Genomic DNA, 27337 nt, shown 5'->3' with positions numbered 1-27337 from the left:
TATAGACACGTCAGTTCCTTTCAGGACCCATGGAATAGGGCACGGCCAGTTAGTATGTGACTGGCCTTTCTACCATGGAATTCTCCAGGCAAGAATACTAGAGTGGGTAGCTATTTCCTTCTCCAGGGCAATCATCCTGACCCAGGATGATTGCATCCAGGTCTCCTGCATCACAGGCAGATTCTTTACCGCCTGAGCCACCAGGCAAGCCTATTGAGGTGAGAACTGATTACTAATCGTACCACAAGGACTGTGCTCCCATGTCTGTGCTCATCTTGGCCAGGAAACCCTTATCCAGAAATTCTACAAGTACAGTGTGAGACGGGCATTGGAGCAGCGAACGGGCTGCCTTCCCCGCAGCTCCATTTTGGAATCACTAGTGTCCGATACGATGATTTAGCTCATTGAGCCAGGCTGTCCGAGGCCAGGAATTACCCAGCGGTGGGCACTTAGCTGAGACCAGGCTCACTTAATTAGGATTCTGGCACTGTAGGTGGGAATATTTACTATTGCTGTGAATAGTAAATCATAAATGTTAAATTACATCCAATCTCAGAAATAACTGTGCAAAACTTCTCAAGGCATAGATAATCAGGCAATTATTGAGCTGGTTATAGTTCTTGCAGCCCATTGCCGCTTTGCTGTGAGACGGAAATATGCTCGGAGCTACAATCTAATTTATCTCAGCTCCATTTCTGTGTGTTTTACTCTAGTAAATAAGAATAAATGCTTAATCTAAGCTTCAGAGTCCTTTAAAAAAGACTCTAATAATATGTGGTCTATTGTTTAAGCTTTAAATTTAAAACCTACATATAACTAGTGAAAACATTAAATTCATATATCATTAAAAAAGATAAAAACAACATAAGTAGTCTTCCTAGATCATGATATTGTAGAGAAACACTGGAGTGGAAGTTTGGAAATCTGAGTCTTAGTGTTCTCTCCATTTCTTATTTCCAATGTAATTGGAAGTAAAATTTTCCTGGGCCCCAATTTATGCATCTGTGCTTTAAGAAATTTTTACTGATTCCATCAGTCCTACTCCTGGACATATACCCATATCAAACTCAAATTAAAAAAAGATACAGGCAGCCCGATGTCCATAGCAGCACTGTTTACAATAGCCAAGACGTGGCAGCAATCTAAATGCCCATAGATAGATGAATGGATAAAGAAGATATAGTACAAACATGCAATGGAATATTACTTAGCCATAAAAAAGAATGAAATAATGCCATTTGCAGCAGTATGGATAGGCCTGGAGATGATCATACTAAGTGAAGTAAGTCAGAAAGAGAAAGACAAATACCATATAACATTTATATGTGGAACCTAAATGTGAGACAAATCAACCTATCTATGAAACCAAAACAGACTACAGACCTGGAGAACAGACTTATGGCTGCTAAGGGAAGGAGAGATAAAGGTGTGTGTGTGTGTGTGTGTATATATATACACACACATGTATATGTAGATATGTATAACTGAGTCACTCTGTGTAACTGAATCACTTTGCTGTCCAGAAGAAATGAACATGACATTATAAATCAACTATATTTCGATACAATTTTAAAAAAGAAAGATTTTAATGATTTCAGCTAGAGTTCCACTCATCATTTAGGTAATAAAAATAGCACACCATACTGCAGTTTTAAATGTTCATTCACGACAGCACTTTGCCAGGACTTGACATGAATTGGGAAGTACTATCTACATTTTGTGGATATGAACACCTAGAGAAGTGAAACGCCCTGACTTAGATCTCACGCGGAGGAAAGGGCAAAGGAAAACTTTGTACCCACTTTGGTCTCAGTCGAGTTTAATCAAACGACTTGTCTGACTGAGGTAATATTACTGGTAGAAGCAACTTTCTTAGCTGGATATGGACCCTGAAAACATGAGATTCAGTAGAACCTCTGCTTTTATTATTTTTTGTTGTTGTTCAGTGGCCAACTCATGTCTGACTCTTCGTGACCCTATGGACTGCAGCATGCCAGGCTTCCCTGTCCTTCACTATCTCCCAGAGCTTGCTCAAACTCATTCTATTGAGTCGGTGATGCCATCCAACCATCTCATCCTCTGTCGTCCCCTTCTCCTGCCTTCAATCTTCCCAAGCATCAGGTCTTTTCCAATGAGTTGGCTCTTCTCATCAGGTGGCCAAAGTATTGGAGCTTCAATTTTTACATCACTACAGATGTTTCACATGTGTGAATTTCACATGGGTGTGTGCACCAGACTGCTTTTCCTGAGTTTTCGGCTGTCCTCTGTGGTAGGATGAAAAGAGCTGGACACCAGTGACCATGGAGCTCACACTCTGTATACCTGGACAGAGAGCCAGCTGGAAATGCTCCCTGGTTCTCCCCATCATGGCGGGGGGAGGCTGCAGGAGTCTACTTCCTACCTGGGTTCTGGCTTCCTCCCTCTCCAAGCATGACCCCCAGACAATGCAGTAAACCCCTGGCTGTGTGCTCAGCCTTCCTGGTACCCTAAGAATCTGATGGCTCCACTGACAAGTTGTTCTCATTCTTGTCCTGTGAGGTGGGAGAAGCCAGGAGTTCTGTGAAACCCTGTGCTCAGCACAAGAGCCTTGTCCAGCATCTCTCTGAGAGCTGATGGGGTTGACGGACCTAGGCTTTCTCTTGTCTTCATGCTCTCTGGTTTGTAAGTTCCTCTGGCAAAGCCTGTTCTGTGTCACTGCCTCATGGTATTGTGGAATTTGTCTCGCGCCCTGTGGCATGGCAGGTCGAGAAAGCACAGGGACCCCTTTCCCTGGTGCCGTTTCATTTCCTAAGATTCATTTGGAACTGGTAAGAATTGCAATGAGAATTACATAATTAAGAACTGCAATCAGCTATGTATCCACACTGTACAATTCACAGAATATTAGAATATTTTCCTATTCCACATTCTATTTAACTCTCACAATAGTCTACCAGTCAAGATTCAGTTTTATTATACAGACCACAAACCTAAATGTAAGACTGGTTAAAAGCCTCTCCTCAAAGTGGCAGATATGATTCTGCTTCCAGGAACTTTGGTACACATCTCTAGAAACAAATCTATTCATTCTGATCTACTGAAAGCATCCACAGCATTTCCAGGTGCTGGTGAATTCAAAGCCCAAGAAGACATCACCAAAAGCTTGCTTTATTGTGCCGAATAGGAAAGATCATTTCAGTAGCTATTTATTGTAAACATATTGCTTTTACTTTTTAGTTTGCTCAAGATACAGTGCGCCTACTATGAGACATTAGAGCATCTTAATAGGAGCAAAAGGGTGAGGATATCGTAGGTGCTACTCAGCCCAAAGGAAACAATACATCAGCTGTATCCAAGTCCCTGAGTAACTGAAAAATTACAATCTAATCAAGAGCTTGCAGAGGCACGTTTCTGAGTGAGGCTGAACAGGTCTGTCTACAGTGTCTTCTCATGGATGATTTGAACTCAGGTATGAGGCTATGGTTTTTCCTGTGGCCATGTATGGATGTGAGAGTTGGACTTCGAAGAAGGCTGAGTGCCGAAGAATTGATGCTTTTGAACTGTGGTGTTGGAGAAGACTCTTGAGAGTCCCTTGGACTGCAAGGAGATCCAACCAGTCCATTCTGAAGGAGATCAGCCCTGGAATTTCTTTGGAGGGAATGATGCTGAAGCTGAAACTCCAGTACTTTGGCCACCTCGTGCGAAGAGCTGACTCATCGGTAAAGACTCTGATGCTGGGAGGGATTGAGGGCAGGAGGAGAAGGGGACGCCAGAGGATGAGATGGCTGGATGGCATCACTGACTTGATGGACTTGAGTCTGGGTGAACTCCGGGAGTTTGTGATGGACAGGGAGGCCTGACGTGCTGTGATTTATGGGGTCGCAAAGAGTCAGACACGACTGAGCGACTGAACTGAACTAATGTTCTTGGAAGTGCATTGCTCTGAAGCCTGAATATCTTAGCAGTGATCCCAGGAATGGTGCCTCTCTGGGTTTAGACACAGTGTTATGTTGGAGCTTCAAACTTAATATTTTCAAAGCTGAACCTATCATCTACCCGCTGAACTGTTGTCCCCTTACCTGGTAAGGAATTTAACCATTTCCAGGTGCCCAGTGGGGAGCCTACCAGACCCTCTCTTTCTTCTCGCATAGTCATAACTATTAAGTCCTGGAGGTGCCACCTCCCGAATATCTCACATATGTTCCACCATTTCCACTGTCTGGCCCTCAATGCCTCTGAGGAACGCACGTGACTTCCTTTTGCTGGCTCTTTCCCCCCGCCCCACCCTTTCCATCAAGGTTACCTCCACAGGGCTCACTGCCAGTAAATCCATCTCCTACCACCCACTGAAAAGAATGGCAGCTCTGGTGTTTGCTGCCCAGCTGCTCAGCCTCACTGAACCTTCTTTCTTCTCCACATTACACCCCAGATCTTCGGCCCTGATGGCTCCCCAAACCGGCTGTCCTCACTCCTGCCTCTCCTCCAAGTCAATCTTGCAAGGGAGAGCATGCCCTGCAAACTCTTACTTTCTTCCAAGCATCCCTGACTCATAAGGACTGTCCTAGCTCCTCTCCACTCTCCCTCAGTTGGACTTCAGTTTCCTTGCACTGGTTTTTTGGACCCTGCAATGTCTTCGTCAGAGCGCTGGTTGTATTATGTTTGTCTGTGTGTGTGTGTGTGTGTGTGTTTTCCCAACTAGTTTCTGAGTCCTTGAGGACAAAGAGCATGCTCTATTTGTCATTGTATCCCGAGCCCTTGGGATGACGTCTGACAAAAACAAATTTCACTTGGATTCACGCACTAGATCTCCCTTTTCCTTGTGAATATCTGAACTCCCCTCCATGGCAGGACAAAAGCATTGACCAGTGTAGGTTGCTTGAACAATGAACCATCTGGGATCAGAGCTCTCCCTTTTGGTCTGGGAGGCTGCACCAAAGTCTGCTTCCCGAAGTCTCCGTGAGTCAAAGCTGAGCAGACAAATGAATCTGAGCGAGCCCTCAGAACCTACTTACAGACACACGACTAGTAAGAAGTGGCAAGAACATAGGCCAGAGCAGGGGTTCTTGTTACTGCCAGTCTCTGTTGTATCCCAGAACCTAGAAGACCCCCCAGCACACAAGAGCTCCACTGATATCACCATGAGTGAAGGACTGACTGCATCGAGGACAGGCTGCCTGACCGAAAGTTACCTTCGAAGGCCGGGTCTTTCTGATTTCATTCTCCTGACTTCTAGTCTTTCTATAGTGTGTCAGTGTGTGTATATGTGTGCATGCGCTTGTAGACACATCTCTCAAACAAAATTAAAGAGTGAATATATGGTGGCTCAGAGGTTAAAGCGTCTGCCTCCAATGCGGGAGACCTGGGTTCGATCCCTGGGTCGGAAAGACCCCCTGGAGAAGGAAATGGTAACCCACTCCAGTATTCTTGCCTGGAGAATGCCATGGACGGAGAAGCCTGGTGGGCTACAGTCCACGGGGTCGCAAAGAGTCGGACACGACTGAGTGACTTCACGTTCCTTCCATAAACCACAGTTAAAGAGTAATGATAACTATTTATACACCTGCACAGAAATTCTAAGCCACTGAATATAGCCTCTGTAATATCATTTACTAAAAAAAAAAAAAAAAAAAAAAAGGCTTTTGGAAAATAGGTAGGCATCCAATCTGACAAGCATACAACTTTACATGCAGAACTAATTTTCAGTTAACTGGTAGGATGAACTTATCTTGTAAACTGTCCTCTATGTAGTTAGCATCGACTAAAACCGGGGCGACTGTAGGCAACTGTGATCAGGCACATGAAGAAATTCGGGGCTGTGCTCTCTGCTGCCACCCAGAGGCGGGGATGGAGCACAGCCGCCTCTTCCATGTCAGAAACAAGCAGCTGTTGCAAGATATGCGCTTTATGGGAAGAACCGGACTCAGGCTTACATTTTCCACTCAAAACTTCTGGGGCCTTTCCCCCCACAGAATGACAGCTGATTTATCTTTGTCTATTACGGACACAGACACAGCCATTCGCCGTGAAGCAGGACAAAAGCCAGTAGAGGGATGAAAGAAACCCCAAATAGATCTTCTTTGAACTGATTTGTATCAGAGTTATAAACAGTTCAAGGCATGAAACAAAAGCAGACGGGTAGGCACTGTTGCTGAAGACGAGAGGAAAGCACAATCGTCCCTTTCTTTTCCCACCTCTGTCTTTTTTTTTTTTCTCATCCAGCTCCTCAAAGCAGACACCGTAGGAGGTGGGAGCACTCACCGTAGAGGCTGTTGTGCTCTCACACGCCTGCACACGGCTTCCTGCCCGCGGCCACCCCTTGTATTGTCACAAAGCACATTTTATAATGCAAATCACTGTCTACTACATGCCTCATTATTTTCCTCTCTGAATAAAATATGAATACATCAATTATGTGTTCTTCTATTTCTAAATGCATACCCTTGTAGCACTGACCTCTTTCGGCTTTTATAGTTTTCAGAACGTTCCTGACATTTGTCAGCTGGGTTAGTCCCGAACCTTTCTAACCCAGTCTCTTATTATTTCAGCACTTTTCACACTTTCTCTCCCATCTAATTAGTCTGGCCTCCAGGCAGGCTGGGAGGGAGCTCGCACGCCGGGCCCCCGCACTCACCACTGCTTGTAATCCGCGTCACAGTTGCAGTAGTATTTGGGGTCTGTGCAGTTGCGCTCGATGCCGCAGGCACATTTCTGGATTCCAGGCCCAGAGCCTCCCCAGTAGTAGTGCTTCTCGTTGGCTTTGCCAACCCACCAGGTGTAAGGGCTTCCATCTGCAAGAAAGGGGAAAAGCACACTGAGATGGGACCTGCACCCAGCCACTACCACGCCACAGTCACATCCCCCCAAGCCAGGAGCCGCGGCTCTCTGATACCCTGAACACCACTCAGCCCTCTTAGAAGTCAGGGCCTTTCAATAATAGGGAAATGCAATAAAAAACTTCAGAGGGAATGGTAAGCTCAAGCTTTCCCACCAGGGTAAGTACCTCTCCCTCTGAAAGATTTTACATTCAAGCTCCAGGAGTTAAGAAGCCTGTTCTGTAAAGTGGCTGCCCAGATGGGGCATACCCACAAAGTAGGAGGGTGTGTGTGCCATGCATCGGTTCTCAAATGTACAACTAGGTTCATGGCTACTTGTGCTTTTCCATGAAAGCAGTCATGGAGATGACAGACGATCAGAGCTAAATGTGGACTTTCATCATGCCTTAGTATGATCTTATTTTACAAGTAAGCAACATAGGTGCAGGAAGGTTAAGTGATTCTTTCAATTACACAGCAGAGCAGCTCCCAGACTGGAAGTTTGACACTTTTTCTCATAAGACATTGAACAATGCTCATTATACCATCCTATTTTGCTTTATTATTTGGCCTAATACTCACCCATTCATTTACTCGTCAGACATCCTATTGCGTTTCCTTTATGTGTCAAACGTTATAAGAAACTCAGCAGGAACATGGAGGAAAAGATACAGATTGAGTGTGAAATTTAATTATGGAGAGTAGGTGAGGAAAGGAAGTTTCCTAGAAGAGGGAACTAGAGCTATGTCTTGGTAGTTAGGTTACCCAGGTGAATAAGGATGTAAATGAGACAAGGAGCGCTAGGCAAAGGAGAAAGAGTGTAAAGTTCTATACAGAGCACGCATGTTCATTGATGGTAGAACAGGGATGAGAGAGAAATCTGAGAGGGAAGCAGGGTAGGTCGCATCAGACAGTGGGTGAGGGCCGTAGCACAACAAACTTTGTCCAAATAAAGCTATTTTGCGTTGGTTTATTCTTGCTTTTCAGTGTTGATTTCCTCCATTTTAAGAAAGCTGAACTTCATTCTGAAACTAATGGGAAACCATTGAAGTATTTTAAGCAGGGCATTTTCATGGTCACGTTTGTGTTTGTAAAGATCTGCAGTGAGATGAAAGGCAGATTTCGGGGGATGGAGTCATGGAGGCCAGATGTGATGCTTCTGTGTTAATACCAAAGAGAAATAATAAGATCGCAGTGAAAATGGAGAGGCAGAGAACATGCAAAGTGATGAAGGAGGTACAACTGGCTTGGGACTATTGGGATTTGGGTGGGGAGACGGTGTGTGGATTAATCCCAGATTTCTGGCTCAGGTGACTAAGAGGATGGTGATGTGCTTCACCATCCAGTAGATCACAGGGAAGAAGATGAGAAATCTAGAGAATGAAGAAGAAAGGATGATGACCCTCGTACACGAAGTGGGCAACTGGCTCTCAGAGACGGGGTCTCAGGAGCATTCTCTGGGCTGAAAATCCCCTTTTAGGAGCCATCAGCCTAAATCACTGGCAGCAGGAGAGAAGTCACTGGAATCTTTTGGATTCCAGCAGCATTTAGAGAGCAGAAAAAAGGAGGAGCAAGAAAGAAGATAGTCTGAGAGGGTGGAGGAGAAACAAGTAAAGAATTTCCATAAGAGCGGTGTGGTCGGCATCGTCAGATTTGATAGCAGGGTTCATTAAGATGAAGGTTTTAACTTTCCCTTTTCATTTGACAGCTATATGGTGTTTGTTGAGAGGAGTTTCAGGGGAATAATGGGAAGAAGTGGCTAGGCAGCAGCAGGCAGAGGAGGGAAGGACAGAGAAAGCTGCCCTTGCAGGAGGCTGGGAACTGAACAGAATCTGGTGGAAGCCGTGTGGCCAGTGAACCTGCACTCCACAGTTAAAATCCCCACCTGTGCGGCTACAATCCCATTCTAATCACTCACCACCCTCTCAGCGTGTCGGGTGCACATTTGTCTCAAGCACACATCTGTGCATGTGCTTGTGCTTAGAAATAAAACATTTTTCACTCTGTAAGCTGTCATCTAAACCAGAGGTGCCCCAAATTTCTGGTGCCAGGGACTGGTTTCATGGAAAACGACCTTCCATGGATTGGGGTTGGAGGCGGATGCTTTGGGGATGATAAAAGTGCATTACATTTATTGCACACTTTATTTCTGATATGACTACATGTGTGTTAGTTGCTGAGTCGAGTCTGACTCTTTGCGACTCCATGGACTGTAGCCTGCCAGGCTCCTCTGTCCATGGATTGCCAGGCAAGGATACTAGAGTGGGTTGCCATTTCCCTCTCCAGGGGATCGTCCAGATCCAGGGATCAAACCCAGGTCTCTTGCATTGTAGGTGGATGCTTTACTGTCTGAGCTACTAGTGAAGCCCATAGTACATAATGACAGAAATCAGACATGGGATCGCACAGGCTGGGACCCCTGAACAGTCAACAGCACCTAAGCAAGTAACACAATAAAGGAAGAAAGAGCCATACTGGAACTGTGTAAAAGCTGCTGCTCCGTCTTCTCAGAGATGCCAGTAGGTCTTCATGTTTGCTTATTTTTTTAGAGGTAGGTGATTTAAAGTTATAAAACTGTACTGAGAGTTCAGGCTTGTTGTAATGAATGGAGTAAAAACTCTGAACTTGGAAAGGAACTATTCAGGTATTCTCTAACTCCATACAAATTTCCAGATTTTCCAGTTGCATTGACTTAATTTGGAAAAGTTAACTATTTATCCCTTCACCAGATCATTTTTGGCCCCTGATTTTTAAGAACTACATTAGACTTGAACTGGCCAATAGTGGAGAGGGTGATTTCAGCACCATGCTCTGAAGGGAGAAGAAGCTAGCTCTTCCATTCTGAAACCCTGCCTCCCAACCTGCTGGGGCCTGTCCCAGTGTACAGGGGGCTGAGTTTTCTTTTTACAGCCAAGCTTTCTTGTTCCAGAAAAACATCTATTTCTGCTTTATTGACTGTGCCAAAGCCTTTGACTGTGTGGATCACAATAAAATGTGGATAATTCTGAAAGAGATGGGAATACCAGACCACCTGACCTGCCTCTTGAGAAACCTGTATGCAGGTCAGGAAGGGACAGTTAGAACTGGACATGGAACAACAGACTGGTTCCAAATAGGAAAAGGAGTATGTCAAGACTGTATATGGTCACCCTGCTTATTTAATTTATATGCAGAGTACATCATGAGAAACCCTGGGCTGGAAGAAGCACAAGCTGGAATCAAGACTGCTGGGAGAAATAACAATAACCTCAGATATGCAGATGACACCAACCTTATGGCAGAAAGTGAAGAACTAAACAGCCTCTTGATGAAAGTGAAAGAGGAGAGTGAAAATGTTGGCTTAAAGCTCAACATTCAGAAAACTAAGATCACGGCATCTGGTCCCATCACTTCATGGGAAATAGATGGGGAACAGTGGAAACAGCAGCTGACTTTATTTTTCTGGGTTCCAAAATCACTGTAGATGGTGATTGCAGCCATGCAATTAAAAGACGCTTACTCCCTGGAAGGAAAGTTATGACCAACCTAGATAGCATATTAAAAAGCAGAGACATTACTTTGCCAACAAAGGTCCATCTAGTCAAGGCTATGGTTTTTCCAGTGGTCATGTATGGATGTTAGAGTTGGACTATAAAGAAAGCTGAGTGCCGAAGAATTGATGCTTTTGAACTGTGGTGTTGGAGAAGACTCTTGAGAGTCCCTTGGACTGCAAGGAGACTTGCAACCAACCAGTTCATCCTAAAGGAGATCAGTCATGGGTGTTCATTGGAAGGACTGATGTTGAAGCTGAAACTCCAATACTTTGGCCACCTGATGTGAAGAGCTGATTCATTTGAAAAGACCCTGATGCTGGGAAAGATTGAAGGTAGGAGGAGAAGGGGATGACAGAGGATGAGATGGTTGGATGGCATCACCAACTTAATGGACATGGGTTTGGGTGATCTCTGGGAGTTGGTGATGGACAGGGAGGCCTGGCGTGCTGCGGTTCATGGGGGTCTCAGAGTCAGACATGACTGAGCGACTGAACTGAACTGAACTTATTGTCTTGCTTCTCCCTTCTCTTTCCATCAGAGCAAAGGAACATATCCAATTTCTGATGCTTTTTAATATTGGAACCTTGGCCGATAATAAACTACTCTTGTTTTCTTTTGATGCAGTCAAGAGTTAAAAAAATAATGCTTAAAAATTGCATTTATGGAAACAATAAAACCTGAGCCGGGTCACTGGGTTAGTAAGCTGCATTAGGTCTCTGCTGATTCCATCCCTGGCCGTGTTATAGGAAGAGGACAAAGGTGGATGGTGCCATGCTGACACTGCGAAGGGCCCTGGGGCCTTGCAGGCCATAACCTGTCACTGAAAGTGCAGAACATGACCTAGACTGATTATCCCCTCTCGTCATCACACTGCACCTTTTCAAGCTTACCTAATGCTAAATTCTTTCTCTTAGAAGAAATTTCATTTACTCTCATTGCTTTGGGAAATTAGGGGATACTAACCCACATGGTGAGGGCGAAGAAACCATCAGAACACCTGAAAAACTGAAGTCAATGGGTTACCTGGCAGGAAACACCCTTGTCCTGCCTGTACATGAAATAGGCAAGGCAAGAGTATGTATCTCAGAATGTCAGTTCAATTTCCGATTGTTCCTTCCAGGCACCAGTAGAAGCAACCTACCATGGTCATATTCTTGTCACAGAGAGTGATGATAAATCGCACAAACCAGAGAAGCTGTGTGGCTCGGGATTCTTTACGAAATCAGGACAACGTCAGTCGAGGGAGCAACCATTATCATCAGCTGCTCCTTTAGCATGGAACTCTGAGAAATGCTCTCTAGGGGAAGCAGAGAAAGATCTAGCTGGTTCCCACCAAACCGACAGGGAGTATCAGGAAGCCCAGGAGAGGGGGTCACATTGTCAAGGTGTCTGGGCCTCCGGTGTTCTAGCAGGAACTCCATGCTCTGCATGGGACCCCGGCTCTGAACTAGCTTCACATGGCAGGCTCAGGTCCTGCAGGGAGGGACTCTTGCTAGACATCAAGATGCAATCCAAGAAGATGATCAGCAGTGATCATGTTTCTTGTGTTCTGTGCGAGGAGACACATTAGTGACCAGGAGAGAGGAGTTCAATTTCCCATCTCTTTCCCCCGATCCCCTACCTTTTACTCAAGGCACTTTTGTCGTATATTAAAATGTTCCCAGTTAGGGTGGTGCAAAATCAATGTTATTTTGTTCTCCTTCCTAGGAAAATAAGTTAAGTGCAGTACAAAATGTTTTACTTAGCTGTTTTCACATCTCCCAGGAACAGATGAATGCCAATAAGAACAACACATTCCAGAGAAAAATCAAGTTGTACCCTTTGTTATTAGCACTGGCTAATTTGGTTAAATCAAATCATTGTAATTTATTAACTTGGCATATATTTTATATTCAGTGAGAAGAGAATGGTTCAACTTGTGTTGAGCAAAGAACTGCCTTATTTCAGTGCTAGGCTAACAAAGTGCTACTTTTTGCTTTACAGATCATTATTTACCTATTAATTGGCTTTGGGGAAAAGAAGTTAAAGGTGATAAAAATGGAAAGACTTTTTAAAAGAAAAGAATAAGAAGTGGTGAGAAAAGAAACAATTTAATTACCCAGTGCTAAGAGTTCAAGAATTTCTCTGACCTCGGTATATGAAGATTTTTGCTAACTACATTGAGTAGGAGTAATCCTTGCAACAAGATTATGTACTGATAAACCATATTTGAGGTTAACTAGAAGCTAAATTATGAAAGTGAGCGATATTGTATTAAGATAGCCAGATATGGATTGAATTAAATGTGATCATGGCACTTTGTACTCACTGAAGACCAATTTTATTATGTTGAGGATTCATTATGGGTTGGATGACTGAAGAAGAGAGAAAGAGAAGAGGCAACTTGTTTTCCTCAAATTTAAAGCCAATAGATCTCTGTTATTTTCTCCAGTAACAAGTTGTTTCAGAAACACAAGGGCAAATGCATGGGGACTGCTTGATACAAATGTGGCGCATACCTGTGACTTTCAGTGCATTCTTCAGAACCTCGGAGTTATGCAGAATAACCTAATAATCTACTTACAGAAACAGTATCCTGGCAGAGCTACGGTAAGACCCAGTACTGTCGCTGGACATTTAATTAGTTCCATTCCATCCATTCCTACAGGATGTTAAAAACAATACCAGAAAGGTTTATTGTCTCCAAAATGAAAACTTAAAAGCCTATTTGGAGCTTGATGAAACCTAGCCTTATTATATCTCCTACTATCTGCTTATCTACAAATTACATTAAAGAATCGCAGGGGGCTTTTAGCAGAGGAAAGAGAGCTCTGCTTAGCGTCCCCTGCTCCTTTACTGTGTGCCCTGGGCTCAAGCTATCTGGATTATTTTGGCTATTTGAAGACCCCTATGGTGTAAGATCTCATTCTAAAGAAAGACTCATACTCTGGAAAATCTCCCAATACACTTCCATTCTTACTGCAGCACAACCCAATCATTTTTTCCTATACTTGATAAACAAATTTCAACTGAACACTCGAATCAGACTACAATAATCCATGGTGACAATATGCTTATTAAGTAACCATAGTAATCCAAGACTATGTCCCAACCACTGGTGCTGAAGAAGCTGAAGTTGAATGGTTCTATGATGACCTACAAGACCTTCTACAATTAATACCAAAAGAAAAAAAAAAGTCCCTTTCATCATAGGGTATTGGAATGCAAAAGTAGGAAGTCAAGAGATACCTGGAATGACAGGCAGGTTTGGCCTTGGAGTACAGAATGAAGCAGGGCAAAGGCTAACAGAGTTTTGCCAAGAGAATGCACTGACCATAGCAAACACCCTCTTCTAACAACAAGAGAAGACTCCGCATGGACATTACCAGATGGTCAATATGGAAATCAGATTAATTATATTCTTTGCAGCCGAAGATAGAGAAGCTCAATACAGTCAACAAAAAACGAGACTGGGAGCTGACTCTGGCTCAGATCATGAACTCCTTATTGCCAAATTCAGACTTAAATTAAAGAACATAGGGAAAACCACTAGGTCATTTAGGTATGATCTAAATCAAATCCCTTATACAGTGGAAGTGATAAATAGAGTCAAGGGATTAGATCTGATAGAGTGCCTGAAGAACTATGGATGGAGATTCATAACATTGTATAGGAGGCAGGGATCAAGACCATCCCCAAGAAAAAGAAATACAAAAAGGCAAAATGGTTGTCTGAGAAAGCCTTACAAATAGCTGAGAGAAGAGGAGAAGCAAAAGGCAAAGGAGAAACGAAAAGAGGTAGCCATCTGAATGCAGAGTTCCAAAGAATAGCAAGGAGAGATAAGAAAGCCTTCTCAAGTAAAGACAACCTTAATTGGTATAATTCTAGACTGTAGGTGCAAAACATTTTGTACTTGGGAGAACCTTCCTCCCAGTGCAAATGACCTAGAGAAGAAGGAAGATAAAAGAGCCCTTACCCTAACCTCCAGATTAGGCTGGGAGCAGAGAGGAAATTTAGAGGTGCTATAGCTGCTACTACAGAGCTCTCCAAATAATCTGATAGTTATTAACTTGAAAAATCGAGCAGGCCAGAATCCCTTTTTCCTTTAGTAAGAGGTATGCACAGTCCAAGGGTTGCAGAGCCGTAAAGATGATGCTGACAGCTGTCCTTGACCCCAGCACTGGAAGGAGGAACAGGCCACCAGTTCTGAGTTCTGGGGCTTAAATGGAGGAAGCCTCTCTTCTTCACCATGTGAAACTGGTCCTTAATGCAATCACTTCCAGGCACTGGATCAAGGCAGCCTGTCTCAGGATCCTCAGAGAAAGAGGGGCCTTGGAGGGGATGTCATGGAGTGACTGCTTCTGAGATTTTTCCCTCTAGTGAGAAATTGGTATAGGGAAGGGTTTTCAACTGAGCTAAAATAAGATTCATCTCAGGCTCTTGTGAACCATATAGATTTCCTGGCCTACAGAATGAGAATCTCAGAGGAAAATCTTGAGACCCTGTCACTAATGCCCTGGTGATCCTTATCTTTATCCACACACTGACCTGAGGAAATGACAGAGTGGCTTCAGATCACAGAATAATTGTCCCCTTGGTGCACCAGTCCAGGACCTGTATTCTAGGTTCAATCTGACGAAGTCATAATAGTACTGATCACAGCAACACCTCCATTTAAAATTTACAGTTATTTTTTCTCTGAATAATTCAGTCACTATAATCCCCCTTTTACTTTTTTTTTTTGCAATTTCATGACCACAATCCTGAGTCTGAATGCCTTTATTTTACTATTTAGAGTAAGAGCTTTAAAAATAAAATAAAAAATCATGCATCTTGGCTTTTTCATAGGCACAAGAGCCTATCAATTAGCCACCTATAACTTTCCTGAAATCACTTTGCTAAACCAGATAACAATATTATTTTTTGATTTCCAACCATCTAGTTCTAAGTTATGAGAAGGCAATGGCATCCCACTCCAGTACTCTTGCCTGGAAAATCCCATGGATGGAGGAGTCTGGTAGGCTGCAGTCTATGGGGTCGTTCACTTTTCACTTTCATGCATTGGAGAAGGAAATGGCAACCCACTCCAGTGTTCTTGCCTGGAGAATCCCAGGGACGGTGGAGCCTAGGAGGCTGCCGTCTATGGGGTCACACAGAGTCGGACACGACTGAAGTGACTTAGCATAGCATAGTTCTAAGTTGTTCTGTGTTAAGAAAAAGACAAAACAAAGAATGAATCCAGAAATGTCCTGTGGAGTTCATACTGCAGACAGTGATGTGAAGTCGGGAAACTTATAATTTTGAAGTTATCATATAAACATTCAATTTGGCATTAAAGGTAAACATTTTATCTCTCTGTGATTGAATGTCACTAAACTCATTTGATTAGGGCTGAATAGAAATTAATGAAGCTGATTAGCTTCACGTTGCATCTTTCAGAATTACATCAGATTTTACTGTATTTTATTAATTTGAATAGGGACCAAATTTAGAAATGGAGAATTGAAGTTCAGATCAAGATGGACCTGAACTGAAATGCTAATCAATTAAAAATTAATTTCACTGCATAATATTTAAATTTATTTTATTGAATTGAGCTTAATAGATTTCAATCAAGGACTGATTCCACTGAGCAGAATTTGATTGAGTTGAATCAAATCACTTTGAATCCTATTCAAATGAATTAGATTTTGTTAATTTGAATGGAATTGAAGTGGCAGATTAGATGGGAGTTTGTAATTCTGAGCAGTATTAAAGGGAACAGAATAGACCAACTCACTGTAAGTTAACTTGGCCTCGGTTTCTGTAATGGTCTCAGGCCTTCATGTCCCCTCAGCAACTCTGGTTAATCCCTTTGAACCATCGCCCCAGTAACAAATGTGATTAATAATACCAACGTGATCGAATGGAACCACATGCTGTTTGCAGGACACAGGAAAGCACTATTTGAGTTTTTTTTACTGGAAAAACCATGACCAATTATTTCAATATTTCTTTTCCTCTTTATAGAACAAATGAAGAAGGAATTAACTGAATTCCAGGAACAATAATTTGTATGAGTACAGGCTGCTCCTTTTATTTTAATTCTCCATTAAATATTGTAGTTATTTGATAAAACATGCCTTCCCTTGGCCTATTATTTATATGGACTGTTTCAATAGGCTGTGCCTTGATTTTATTAATTTTCATTTTATTTTTAAATATAAAACAAGAATCTCATTGGAAAATATGCTGATGCCAGGAAAGATTGAAGGCAGAAGGAGAAGGGGTGGCAGAGGATGAGATGGTTGGATGGCATCACTGACTCATTGAATATGAACCTGAGCAAATTCCAGGAGATAGTGGAGAACAGAGGAGCCTGGCAGGCTACAGTCCATGTGGTTGCAAAGAATCTGACATGAAAAACAGCAACAATAATTATGACAGCTTTGTGCCTTGATTTCTGATAGGGCACACAGAATAAGACAAAAAAAAATGCACATTAAACATCATAGGAGTGGTTCAGACAATGGGTCCTGTGGGATTTTGCAGAAGGGAGTGATTACCAAGGATTAAGGTACATTGGCGAGCCTCCATGAAGACACAGATCTGACTTCAGCTTTTAAGGACAGGTAGGTTCTAAAAACTGTAAAGAGGATATAAGCCTTTCAGAATCTGAATGTGGGCTAAGGTGTGACGGACGCTAGGAAACATCCAACTCATTTCAGGAAAGTGAAAGTGGCTCGGTTGTGTCCAACTCTTTGCAACCCTGTGGACTATACAGTCCTTGGAATTCTCCAAGCGAGGATACTGGAGTGGGTAGCCATTCCCTTCTCCAGGCGATCTTCCCAAGCCAGGGATCGAACCCAGGTCTCCCGCATTGCAGGTGGATTCTTTACCAGCTGAGCCATGAGGGAAACCCATGGTTCATTTCAGGAACCATGGGGCAATCAGTTAGACTGGTGGGGTCAGTGTTGAGAAGCAGAATGTGTGGTTGGAGAAATGATTGTGAATATTTTCATGATATCTGCACTTCAGTTTTTTTAGTAAAGAGAAGTCAAAGTTTTCAATGGATATGAGTCTGAGCCAACTCCAGGAGATAGCGAAGGGACAGGGAAGCCTGGTGTGCTGTAGTCCACGGGGTCACAAAGGGTCAGATATGACTTGGCAACTAAACAACAACAATCTTGTGTTAAGCCACTCTCTACGGACCTGCATTACTACACTCAATCCTGCTGTGTTTGGCTGTTTTCTGCACTCAGCTCCCCTGCAGACAGGATGCTGCATCTGGACATCGCTTCTGTACCTCCAGCGCCTAGCGTTTACAGCAGGTAGCTGAGGACTGGTTGTCCCAGCAAGGGGAAGGGTAAAGCTTGATCAACATCAAGGCTTAGTAGGTCACTGATGAACCTGAAGGGCAGTGTCATATTTCAAGTAATCAAACTTTAAGAGGTCAAGGTAATGACGATCTAAGGAAGCAGACATGAATGAACAAAATAGGCAAGCCCCATGAATGGGCTTCCATGGGGATTGGTCCAACCAGAAGCATTTGGACCAACCAGAAGCAAGTGCAGATTCTACAAGACAGTGGGGGTTTTGAACATATTTGTGGTCAAAAAATCAAAGAAATTTACAAAGAGGAGAAAATGAAAGCTGTGATGATTGGGCTGGTATTGATCAATAGCTGCAATCACTACCATGACTCAGTGTTTCTTCCCAGCAGGTGTTAGCCTGAATCAACCCCACATAAACAGGCCTCTGAGAAGGTTTCAGGCTGGCTTCCTCATCTCCAGCTCACTCTGATGAAGACATTATCAGGGGATTTCTCAAAAAGAACAAGAGGGAAGGGTAAGCCTTAATGCCAAGGCTTCTTGAACTAATCCTGTCTTCTCTACTATGTAACAAGTTAAACGAGAAAATAAAAACCGATGACATTAAAATAATTAGCCTTGACCTTTAACCCTGTCATACTACTCTGAGGACAGTACTGTGCTACTATCTGAAAAACATGGGCATCCTTTAACAGCAAAGTAAGTCACTGCTTATATAACGGGCAACCCGAGGTCACAGATCACACCTGCTGTTCAGCGGAGGCAGAATGCTTTTCTTGTTCACGGGGTACCAAACCCACAGAGTCACTCATTATTCATCCATTACCGGGCCCTCTCCCGGGGAGCTAAGATGCTAAAGCCTTTCTTGACAGCACAGCAGTTAATAAAAGTGGCACAAATTCAAAGTCCTCTGATCTCACAGAAAAACAGTGAAATGACAAAAATTCAGTAACAATAATGTGTCATATTTTTCAAGTGGGTAAAAGTGATGCTTATTCAAACAGCAAAACCTCTAAAATTTGCCCTCCTTTTTTTTCCCTCAACAACAAAAGAATTGACACCAGAGCACAGAAGAATTGTTTCCTTGTAACTATTTAACTAAAACTTGTTTTATTAGTCTGCTGATTAACCTGGTGATATTAAATGAGAGTCTTCAAAGGCCTTCACATCATGTCAATTAGTCACTTTTTTTTCCCCTAGCAAGGCAACTGATTTCAGCTTGATTATAATGAATGTAACAAATCACACAATGTTCAGATGCATTTTTTGGTTACTGTTGCCTTGGAGCTCTGGATGAGTAATTTTATTAAGATGCCTATTTGGGAATAAACTCCAAAACTTAGCAAAGCCACCTGCCTCTCTCATTTTAATTGTCAATTTTCCTTATAACCTGCCTGGACTCATTGTCCCACCTTATATTAAGAATAACACCTTTCTCTATTTCTCTATTGCTAACCTCTTGCTTGTCACCGGGCTTTTGTCCTGTTGTTATGCCCACCTGGAGCCAGTCACCCCTTCCCTGGCTGTGCTTGGCTTTCTTCAGGCTTCAGCTTAAAAGTCATGTCCTCAGAGATGATGTCTTGGACCCTCCATTAAGAGCCGGGGCCTCTATTAAGCTCTTTCTGAGCAGCTGGCTTTTATTGAATTACACTGTTCATCACTATTGCAATTACATCATTTGCCTGCTTGTTCACTGTTTGCTGAATGTAAGGCCCTGAGAGCAATGGCCCTGTCTTTCCCACCTCTGCTCCACCTCCTGCTCTTAGCTTGCCACCAGGGGTGTTTGCTGAATTTACACTGATAATTATTTTTGTCTATTGATATTAGACAAATCTTCAAAGTAGCCACAGTCTATTGCTGACTCTTCAATGCAAGTCAATACCCTGTGCCCAAGTGGAAGACACAATCTTCCCTCCGGACATTCTCCACGTCCCACTCCCATCTCCCTAGAAGGCAGAGGGTTATTTCATCTCTTAGGATGGAGATGGAGTCCCTGTACTTTCTCCTTGTCTCTCATCCACTCCATCCTTCTTCCTCCTCCATCTCTCTCAAGTCCCTCCCTGCTTCCTTCCTCCCCTCTTCTACGACTTCCCCCTAATCTGGAACATCACCTTAGTCTCCTCTGCATCTCCTTATTCCAGCTGTGTTCACTCTGAGCACATCCTCTCACTCCCCCAGAGGGAGTTTTCACAAAACTGCTTTCTTCAGTAGCTCTTTGCTGCCTCAATGTCAAACCCAGTCTCCAAACCCTTTATAATAAGGGTTCTGCCTATTCCATGGAAGGAAAGCTATAACAAACCTAGGCGGTGTATTAAAAAGCAGAGACATCCCTTGGCCAACAAAGGTCCATATAGTCAAAACTATGTTTTTTCCTGTAGTCATGTATCAATGTGAGAACTAGGCTATAAAGAAGGCTGAGTGCTGATGAACTGACGCTTTTGAATTGAGGTGCTGGAGAAGACTCTTGAGAGTCCCTTGGACTGCAAGGAGAATAAACCAGTCAATACTAAAGGAAATCAACACTGAATATTCTTTGGAAGGACTGATGCTAAAGCTCCAATACTTTGGCCACTTGATGTGAAGAGCCAACTCATTGGAAAAGACCCTGATGCTAGGAAAGGTTGAGGGCAGGAGGAGAAGGGGGCGACAGAGGGTGAGATGGTTGGATGGCATCACCGATTCAAAGGACATGAATTTGAGAAAGCTCTGGGAGATGGTGAAGGACAGGGAGGCCTGGCGTGCTGCAGTCCATGGGGTTGCAAAGAGTTCAGACACGACTTGGCGAGTAAACAACCCCCACCCCCACCCTCTGTATTGCCCGCTCTAATTACATCTGCTCCCTCTTTCTGTCCTCTGGCTGTTCCAGCCATGCCACCTGCTGCTGTTCCTCAAACATCCAAGCTCACTCCTACCTCAAGTCTTTTGCAGCTGACATCTCTCCCTGGAATCCTCTCTCCCTAATATTCACCAGATCTCATCCTCTCCATTCAGATGCTGCTCAGTGACACCTTATTAGTGCTGCTTGTTCTTAATAACCTGCCTAGAATAGCATCCCTCCTCCCCTTCCTATCCCCTACCCATCCTGTTTACTCCCCAGCAATTATTATTGCCAGGTACATGACACACTGCTTTGTTTCGTGTTTACTTTCTGTCTCCCCGTCCTCCCACGAGGGTTTAGGATCCATTAGAGCCCGGCTTTTGTTTCTGCTCTCGGATAAATACTTGACAGAGTGTGTGTTCAACAAATATTTTTTCAAACACATGAATGCAAGTTCTTACTTCTATTTTTTTTGTTGTTCAGTCCAAGCAAGTAATTAAAAGGTCATATGCACATTCTGGATTCTGGTGTTTGGGAATTTAAAATTTTGCTTTGGCTTTCCCTTCACTATGCTTTGCTCTGTTGGCTGATAGTTGATTTCACCGGAGGCAACTTTATCCTACCTAATCACAGGTTCCCCTGGCCTCAGGTGATTTCGGAAATACTGCAATTTGTCTCTGAAAAGTTACAGCAATTATGCCACCTGTGTAACCATCACCAAGCATGATTTGCAGTCAGCACTGGTGTTTACAATTGCGTTGGTCCTTGGGTCAGTCTCATCCATTAGCAATGATCATATTTGCAGACCTTGCATCTTGACTTCGTATTATATCCCAAGGCAGCACTAAAATCAAACCTTAATTCTGAATCTAACTTTTCAGGAAGCTGAATAATCTATGCATATCTTACACTGCTTTTTTTTGAAAAATGGTAAACCAAGGACTTGTTTTAACAGTTTGTCGTTGGCTATCATTGTGCAGGTTGATTTGAGGGGCATGAGCGGAGGTCCGGCCCAGCCTGCAGTCTGTTCCTGTGGCAGGGTGAGACTAATTGGTCTGCGGAGAAGGACAGTCCATATTCCAGGTAGCACCAGGCTTCCTATATTCTGGGAGACGCTGGTATAAACAGCAGTCAGTGTCAACTCAGCACAGTTTTCTATACCTGCAACATACGTCATGTTGTACAGTCACTATCAGTGTTTAGAATCATAATGGGAGGAAAAGTTTACCAAAATAAGAAATAAATCTAAGTTGTAAGTTGCCTATTATGTTTGTAAAGACAGGCAAACCTGAGTTTAAACAAACAAGCAAACAGCAAAGCACTGCACATATGTGTTGAAACAGAATCTTTTTTTTTTTTTAATGTTTTTTATTAAACTTTGCAGTCAGTTGTGGGGTTGGATTTCTTGGGTTCTATCCTCAATTCTTAGTGTCTTTTAGGATTGTGCATGCTAAGTTGCTTCAGTTGTGTCTGACTCTTTGTGACACTGTGGACTGTAGCCTGCCAAGCTCCTCTGTCCATAGGATTCTTCAGGCAAGAATACTGGAATGGCTTGCCATGCCCTCCTTCAGGGGATGTTCTTGACCCAGGGACTGAACCTGCATCTCTTTTATCCCCTGCATTGGCAGGCAGGTTTTTTACCACTAGTGCCACCTAGGAAGCCCCTCTAGGGTTAGAGTAATGTATAATTAAGGCCAATACACTGACAGATGTCCAGGAGATTCTCGAGACACACAGCATAACCACGTGAAGTAGGGGGAAGAAAGGTGCTGTGCAAGCTTAGCTCATAACCCGAGGCTCTCCAGACAGACAGACATCGCTGGGCAGTACTCCAGTCCTGGGGGTGTAGCATTTACACCTTCAACATAACAGAAATCTTACAGGTACATAAAGGAGACCGTAGAGACTCACGAGGTGACCAGATTATAATTGTGGACATAGAGCACCCCCTAGTCTAGAAACCGTTGATCCAGGCACCATCTGCTTGGGAGTGGAGCTCAGAAAACTGTCCCTTCCCAGACCTTGCTTATTCCAACCAGTGGAAGCTAGTCTATGAGATGGAGATCACTGCCTGGCAGACACTGGAATGGGTGTCAGGAGGTCTGTATTCCAGTTCTCCTTCCATTGTTATCTTCACATCCCATTCTTTTCTCCCTTGGACTCTTTCTTGTTTTATAATCTGGGGCCACAGACTTTGATGGTCTTTGCTTCTGGCTTTAATACCACCAGGACACTCTGATTTTTCTATGTATTAAGAAGTGACCCAATTGGTTTATGTCACAGCATCTGTATTTTCTAAACATTTCACACATTGTAGTAACACCACTCACACTTGTTCCCACCACCAGAAATATTCTCCTCCCCCCTCTTTTTTTTTTACCAGCTTTGTTGATATGTGTTCTTCTCTAAACACACATGTTTTCCCGTTCGAGCTTTCTCTGAGTCTCACTAGCAGAGAGAGGTATATTTTCATATGACATTTACAAAGTTTGTTCTGTCTGTTAGAGCCTTTATCATGCAGCACAGTTATCACCTGTTAAATGTCTGCCTCCTTCAGATGATGACTATTTGGAAGTTGGGAGCCAAGTCATTTTATCTTCATGTTCTCTGCAGCTCCTGGAGTTCATAATTGTCATTCAGTTTATATGTATTAAATGGTGCATGAAGACAATCCTGTGGCTACAACACACACCTGTGGTCATGTTCACACCGTGTATGTCTAGCCCCCTACTCCTCCCTGAGCTCCAGGCTCACATTTCTAACAACGAACTTCTGCAGGTGGTGGTGCTACAGATGCCTCCATCTCAACCTGTCTCCAAGAGCACTCACAGTCTGCTGTTGTCAAAACACATGCACCCACTTGAATTGCTCCACCCTAAGGAGCTTCCGGTTCACTTTTCAACTGAGCTCACCTTTTGTTTCACAGAGAAATCATATGATCATCTCAACAGACGCACAAAAGCATTTAGCAAAATTCAACATCTATCCATGATAAAAGGTTTCCCTGGTGGTCCACTGATTAACAGTTTGCCTTGCAAGGCAGGGGACACCACTTCAATCCCTGGTCGCGGAAGATCCCATATGCCATGGGGCAACCAAGCCTGTGTGCCATAACTACTGAAGTCTGCAAACCTAGAGCCCAAGCTCCACAGCGAGAGAAGCGACAGTAATGAGAAGCCCATGCATTACAACAAAGAGTAGCCTTGCTTGCTGCAACGAGAGAAAGCCCATGCACAGTAATGAAGTCCTAGCATAGTCAAAAATAACTAACTAAAGTTATTTTTTTTTTTAAAACCCAAAGCTCTTAAAGTAAGTACAGAGGGAACGTACCTCAACATAACAAAGGGCATATATAATAAGCCCATGTTAACATCAGTTTCAATGGTGAAAAAGTGAGGCACATTTCCTCTAAGATCAGGAACAAAACAAGGACACTCACTCTTGCCACTCTTATTCAACATAGTGTCAGAAGTCTGATCCACAGCAATTAGGCAAGAAAAAGAAATAAAAGGCATCCAATTTGAAAAGAAGAATTAAAACTCTTACTATTTGCAGATGATATCAGGGTCTTTTATGGCTCCATACAAATTTTAGGGTTATTTGTTCTATATCTGTGAAAGATGCCACTGGGATTTTGACAGAGATTGCATCGAATCTGTCAATTGCTTCGGGTAGTATGGGCATGTTAATATTAATTCTTCTAATCTGTGAGCATGGGATATCTTTCCATTTATTTATGTCTTCTTCAATTTCCTTCATTAACGTCTTATACTTTTGAATATACAGATCTACCTCCTGTTAAATTTATTCCCAATTTATTCTTTCTGATGCAGTTATAAATGGGATTGTTTCCTTAATTTCTCTTTCTGGCAGTTCATTATTAGTAAATAGAACCACAATATATTTTCGTCTGTTGATTTTGTATCCTGCAAGTTTACTGAATTTGCTTATTAGTTCTAACAGTTTTTCTATAGGAAACCCAAGAAAAAAATTCAGACATATATGGTTAATTAATTTATGACAAAGAAGTCAAGAATACACAATAGGAAAAGGATAGTCTTTTCAATAATTGGCATTGGGAAAATGACACCCACATGCAAAAAAAAAAAAATAGGATTTTTCTGTAGAAAATCTGCGTGATCCATGGAGGGGTGATCATGCACAAAACCTTGCTGACTGTGTCTGTTGCCCATGAGGAACCACCTTCTGCACGTGGGTGTGGGATGGCTGTGTGCCTGTGCAGTGATGCATGGAGCCCTGGAGAAGAGGGAATTTCAGCCCCTGCACCAATGAAGCACAGACCTCTGCCCTAAGAACCCCTGCTTCTTTGGAGCTGAGAGGGCCAGAGTGAGCTCTGACGCTGAAGGAAGGAAGGTTTTTATTCCATCTGTGAGAGAAATACTATAGGATCGGATCTCATCTCCACTGTTCTTTATACTTTCAAAGTTGATTTCTCACACTGTGTTTGAACAGCAGGCACGGGCTTTTTGTCCGACTGTCATGACCCATCTAAGGAGACCTGCCGCTGGGAAGGAGAGCCATGAGTGCCCATGTGTGATGGGGGACAGCGTCCCCCAGACATCTCTCCACACCTCTTGCACTCCATGCCACCACAGAGGCTGTACAAGTGGGCAAAGAATGCTATTACGCTGCTCTATTTTTCTGTTTATTTCAGAGCATATGTTCCTCTCTGGTATCACTCATTTCAATAATATATGGTTTCAAAGACACAATTTCATGCAGATGCAGGAGAAATAGAACAACAAATTCAAAGCTCATCGCGCCATCAGTCTTTTGATTAAAGTGCCCTTTCTAGAGTGGTAAACATCACACCTCTCCCAGCCCCTGCACAGACGCACTGCACGACTAGATTGCTGCATTTTTATTGCAGGACCATGCTGCCCTTGTTTGAATTGTCTTGACCTTTGGACGATCCTGTATTAAAAGAGGGAAAGTCCTATCTTTCTTTAGAATTAGTAATCTGTAATAAAAATAGGAAGGCGAGTTTGTCATATCGGAATGGTGCCTGGCAGAGTCACGGCCAATATGCTCTTGACAACTTCATTTTGCTCCCGGAAAGAGCCGTTTTGTGACCAAGTCTGAACCCAAAGAGGATGACACTTTCTTCAGAATTCAGAGTCCAGATGGCACTTTCTGCAGCTAGCACTGGAGGCCAGGTTTTCTCACAGGAAACCACGGTCACAGGAGTGTCATTTGCTCCAGGAAAGATGCTGTCGAAAGTCCCCTGAGTGTATCAATTTGCTACTTTGCCAATTGAAAGCACCTAAAAATTACCATGTTCAGAAGTGTACCAGACACTGTATTAAGGTGAACTTCTAAAGATTGTGAAATTACTGCTTCCTAGATCACTGAGGACAAAAGTAAGTCTCCTTAACAATAGCTAAGGTTAGTGCTAAACCAACACAAGCCTGTGCTACTGTGAAAACCTTAACGGAGTGCACGCTGAGGATAGTAAGCCCATCCAGAAGGCAATTTGCAAGGATATTAACCAGCATCTTGATGGAGCCCTGTCAGAAGAAAGCTGGTGGGAATAATATTAAACAAAACATTGAAACTGAGCCCAGAAGCTTCAGTTTGGTAAGAATTTACTCAGTAGTATTATGGCTTGTCATCATCAGACTTAAAAGAAAACTAATGTGTATCTTCTCAAAATGATTTGACATATGTTGCCTTATTATTTCCAGTATAAAATCAGAGTGCTTTAAAAAGGATCTAACATTACTTTTTCTCCCCATAAGAAACAAAGAAACATTATAGAGTGATAATACTGGGCTAAGTCTAGTCCATTAAACTTAAATGAATAAATCTACAGAAGTCTGATGTTTGTGTCTAGCTTCTTTCACTTAGAATGTTTTTGATGTTCATCCATGCTGTAAAATGTTGTTCAGTCACTAAGTCATGTCTGACTTTTATGACCACATGTATTGCAGCCCACCAGGCTTCTCTGTCCATGGGCTTTTCCAGACAAGAATACTGGAGTGGGTTTTCATTTCCTTTTTCAGGGGATCTTCCTGACCCAGAGATCGAACCCATGTCGCCTGCACTGGCAGATGGATTCTTTACCACTGAGCCACCAGGGAAGCCTGCTGTAATATGTATCCACATTCAATTCCCATGTATTACTGAGTAATATTCTACTACATACTACAATTTGCTTATTTATTCACCAGTTGATGGATATTTGGATTATGTTTTTCTATAATTTTTAAACCCAAAGGTAGTTCACTTTTCTCCAAACAAAACAAATCTTCCTTAGATATCGTGTTCTTTAAAAGAAAAGAGAGATGGGTTATAGAGGATCCTGCTGTGATTTATGTTGGAGAGTGTTTTGCCTATATTCTCCTCTAGGAGTTTTATAGTTTCTGGTCTTACATTTAGATCTTTAATCCATTTTGAGTTTATTTTTGTGTATGGTGTTAGAAAGTGTTCTAGTTTCATTCTTTTACAAGTGGTTGACCAGTTTTCTCAGCACCACTTGTTAAAGAGATTTTCTTTTCTCCATTGTATATTCTTGCCTCCTTTGTCAAAGATAAGGTGTCCATAGGTGCATGGATTTATCTCTGGGCTTTCTATTATGTTCCATTGATCTATATTTCTGTCTTTGTGCCAGTACCATACTGTCTTGATGACTGTGGCTTTGTAGTAGAGCCTGAAGTCAGGCAGGTTGATTCCTCCAGTTCCATTCTTCTTTCTCAAGATTACTTTGGCTATTTGAGGTTTTTTGTATTTCCATACATTTTGTGAAATTATTTGTTCTAGCTCTGTGAAAAATACTGTTGGTAGCTTGATAGGGATTGCATTGAATCTATAGATTCTTTGGGTAGTATACTCATTTTCACTATATTGATTCTTCCGATCCATGAACATGGTATATTTCTCCATCTG

General features: G+C 42.8%; 1 protein-coding gene across 1 annotated transcript in view; it reads right to left on the bottom strand.

Moving 5' to 3' along the window:
- CNTNAP2 (contactin associated protein 2) overlaps positions 1-27337 on the bottom strand; it is a 2325432-nt gene that overhangs the window by 486201 nt on the left and 1811894 nt on the right. Inside the window, exon 15 of the mRNA XM_024991213.2 lies at positions 6611-6767. Within this exon, the coding sequence (XP_024846981.1) occupies positions 6611-6767 (157 nt within the window). The remainder of the gene's footprint in view (positions 1-6610; positions 6768-27337) is intronic.

The sequence above is a fragment of the Bos taurus genome, chromosome 4 (assembly GCF_002263795.3).
Source record: "Bos taurus isolate L1 Dominette 01449 registration number 42190680 breed Hereford chromosome 4, ARS-UCD2.0, whole genome shotgun sequence".
In the NCBI taxonomy this organism is placed as follows: domain Eukaryota; kingdom Metazoa; phylum Chordata; class Mammalia; order Artiodactyla; family Bovidae; genus Bos; species Bos taurus.
This window is presented reverse-complemented; position numbering and strand designations above follow the sequence as displayed.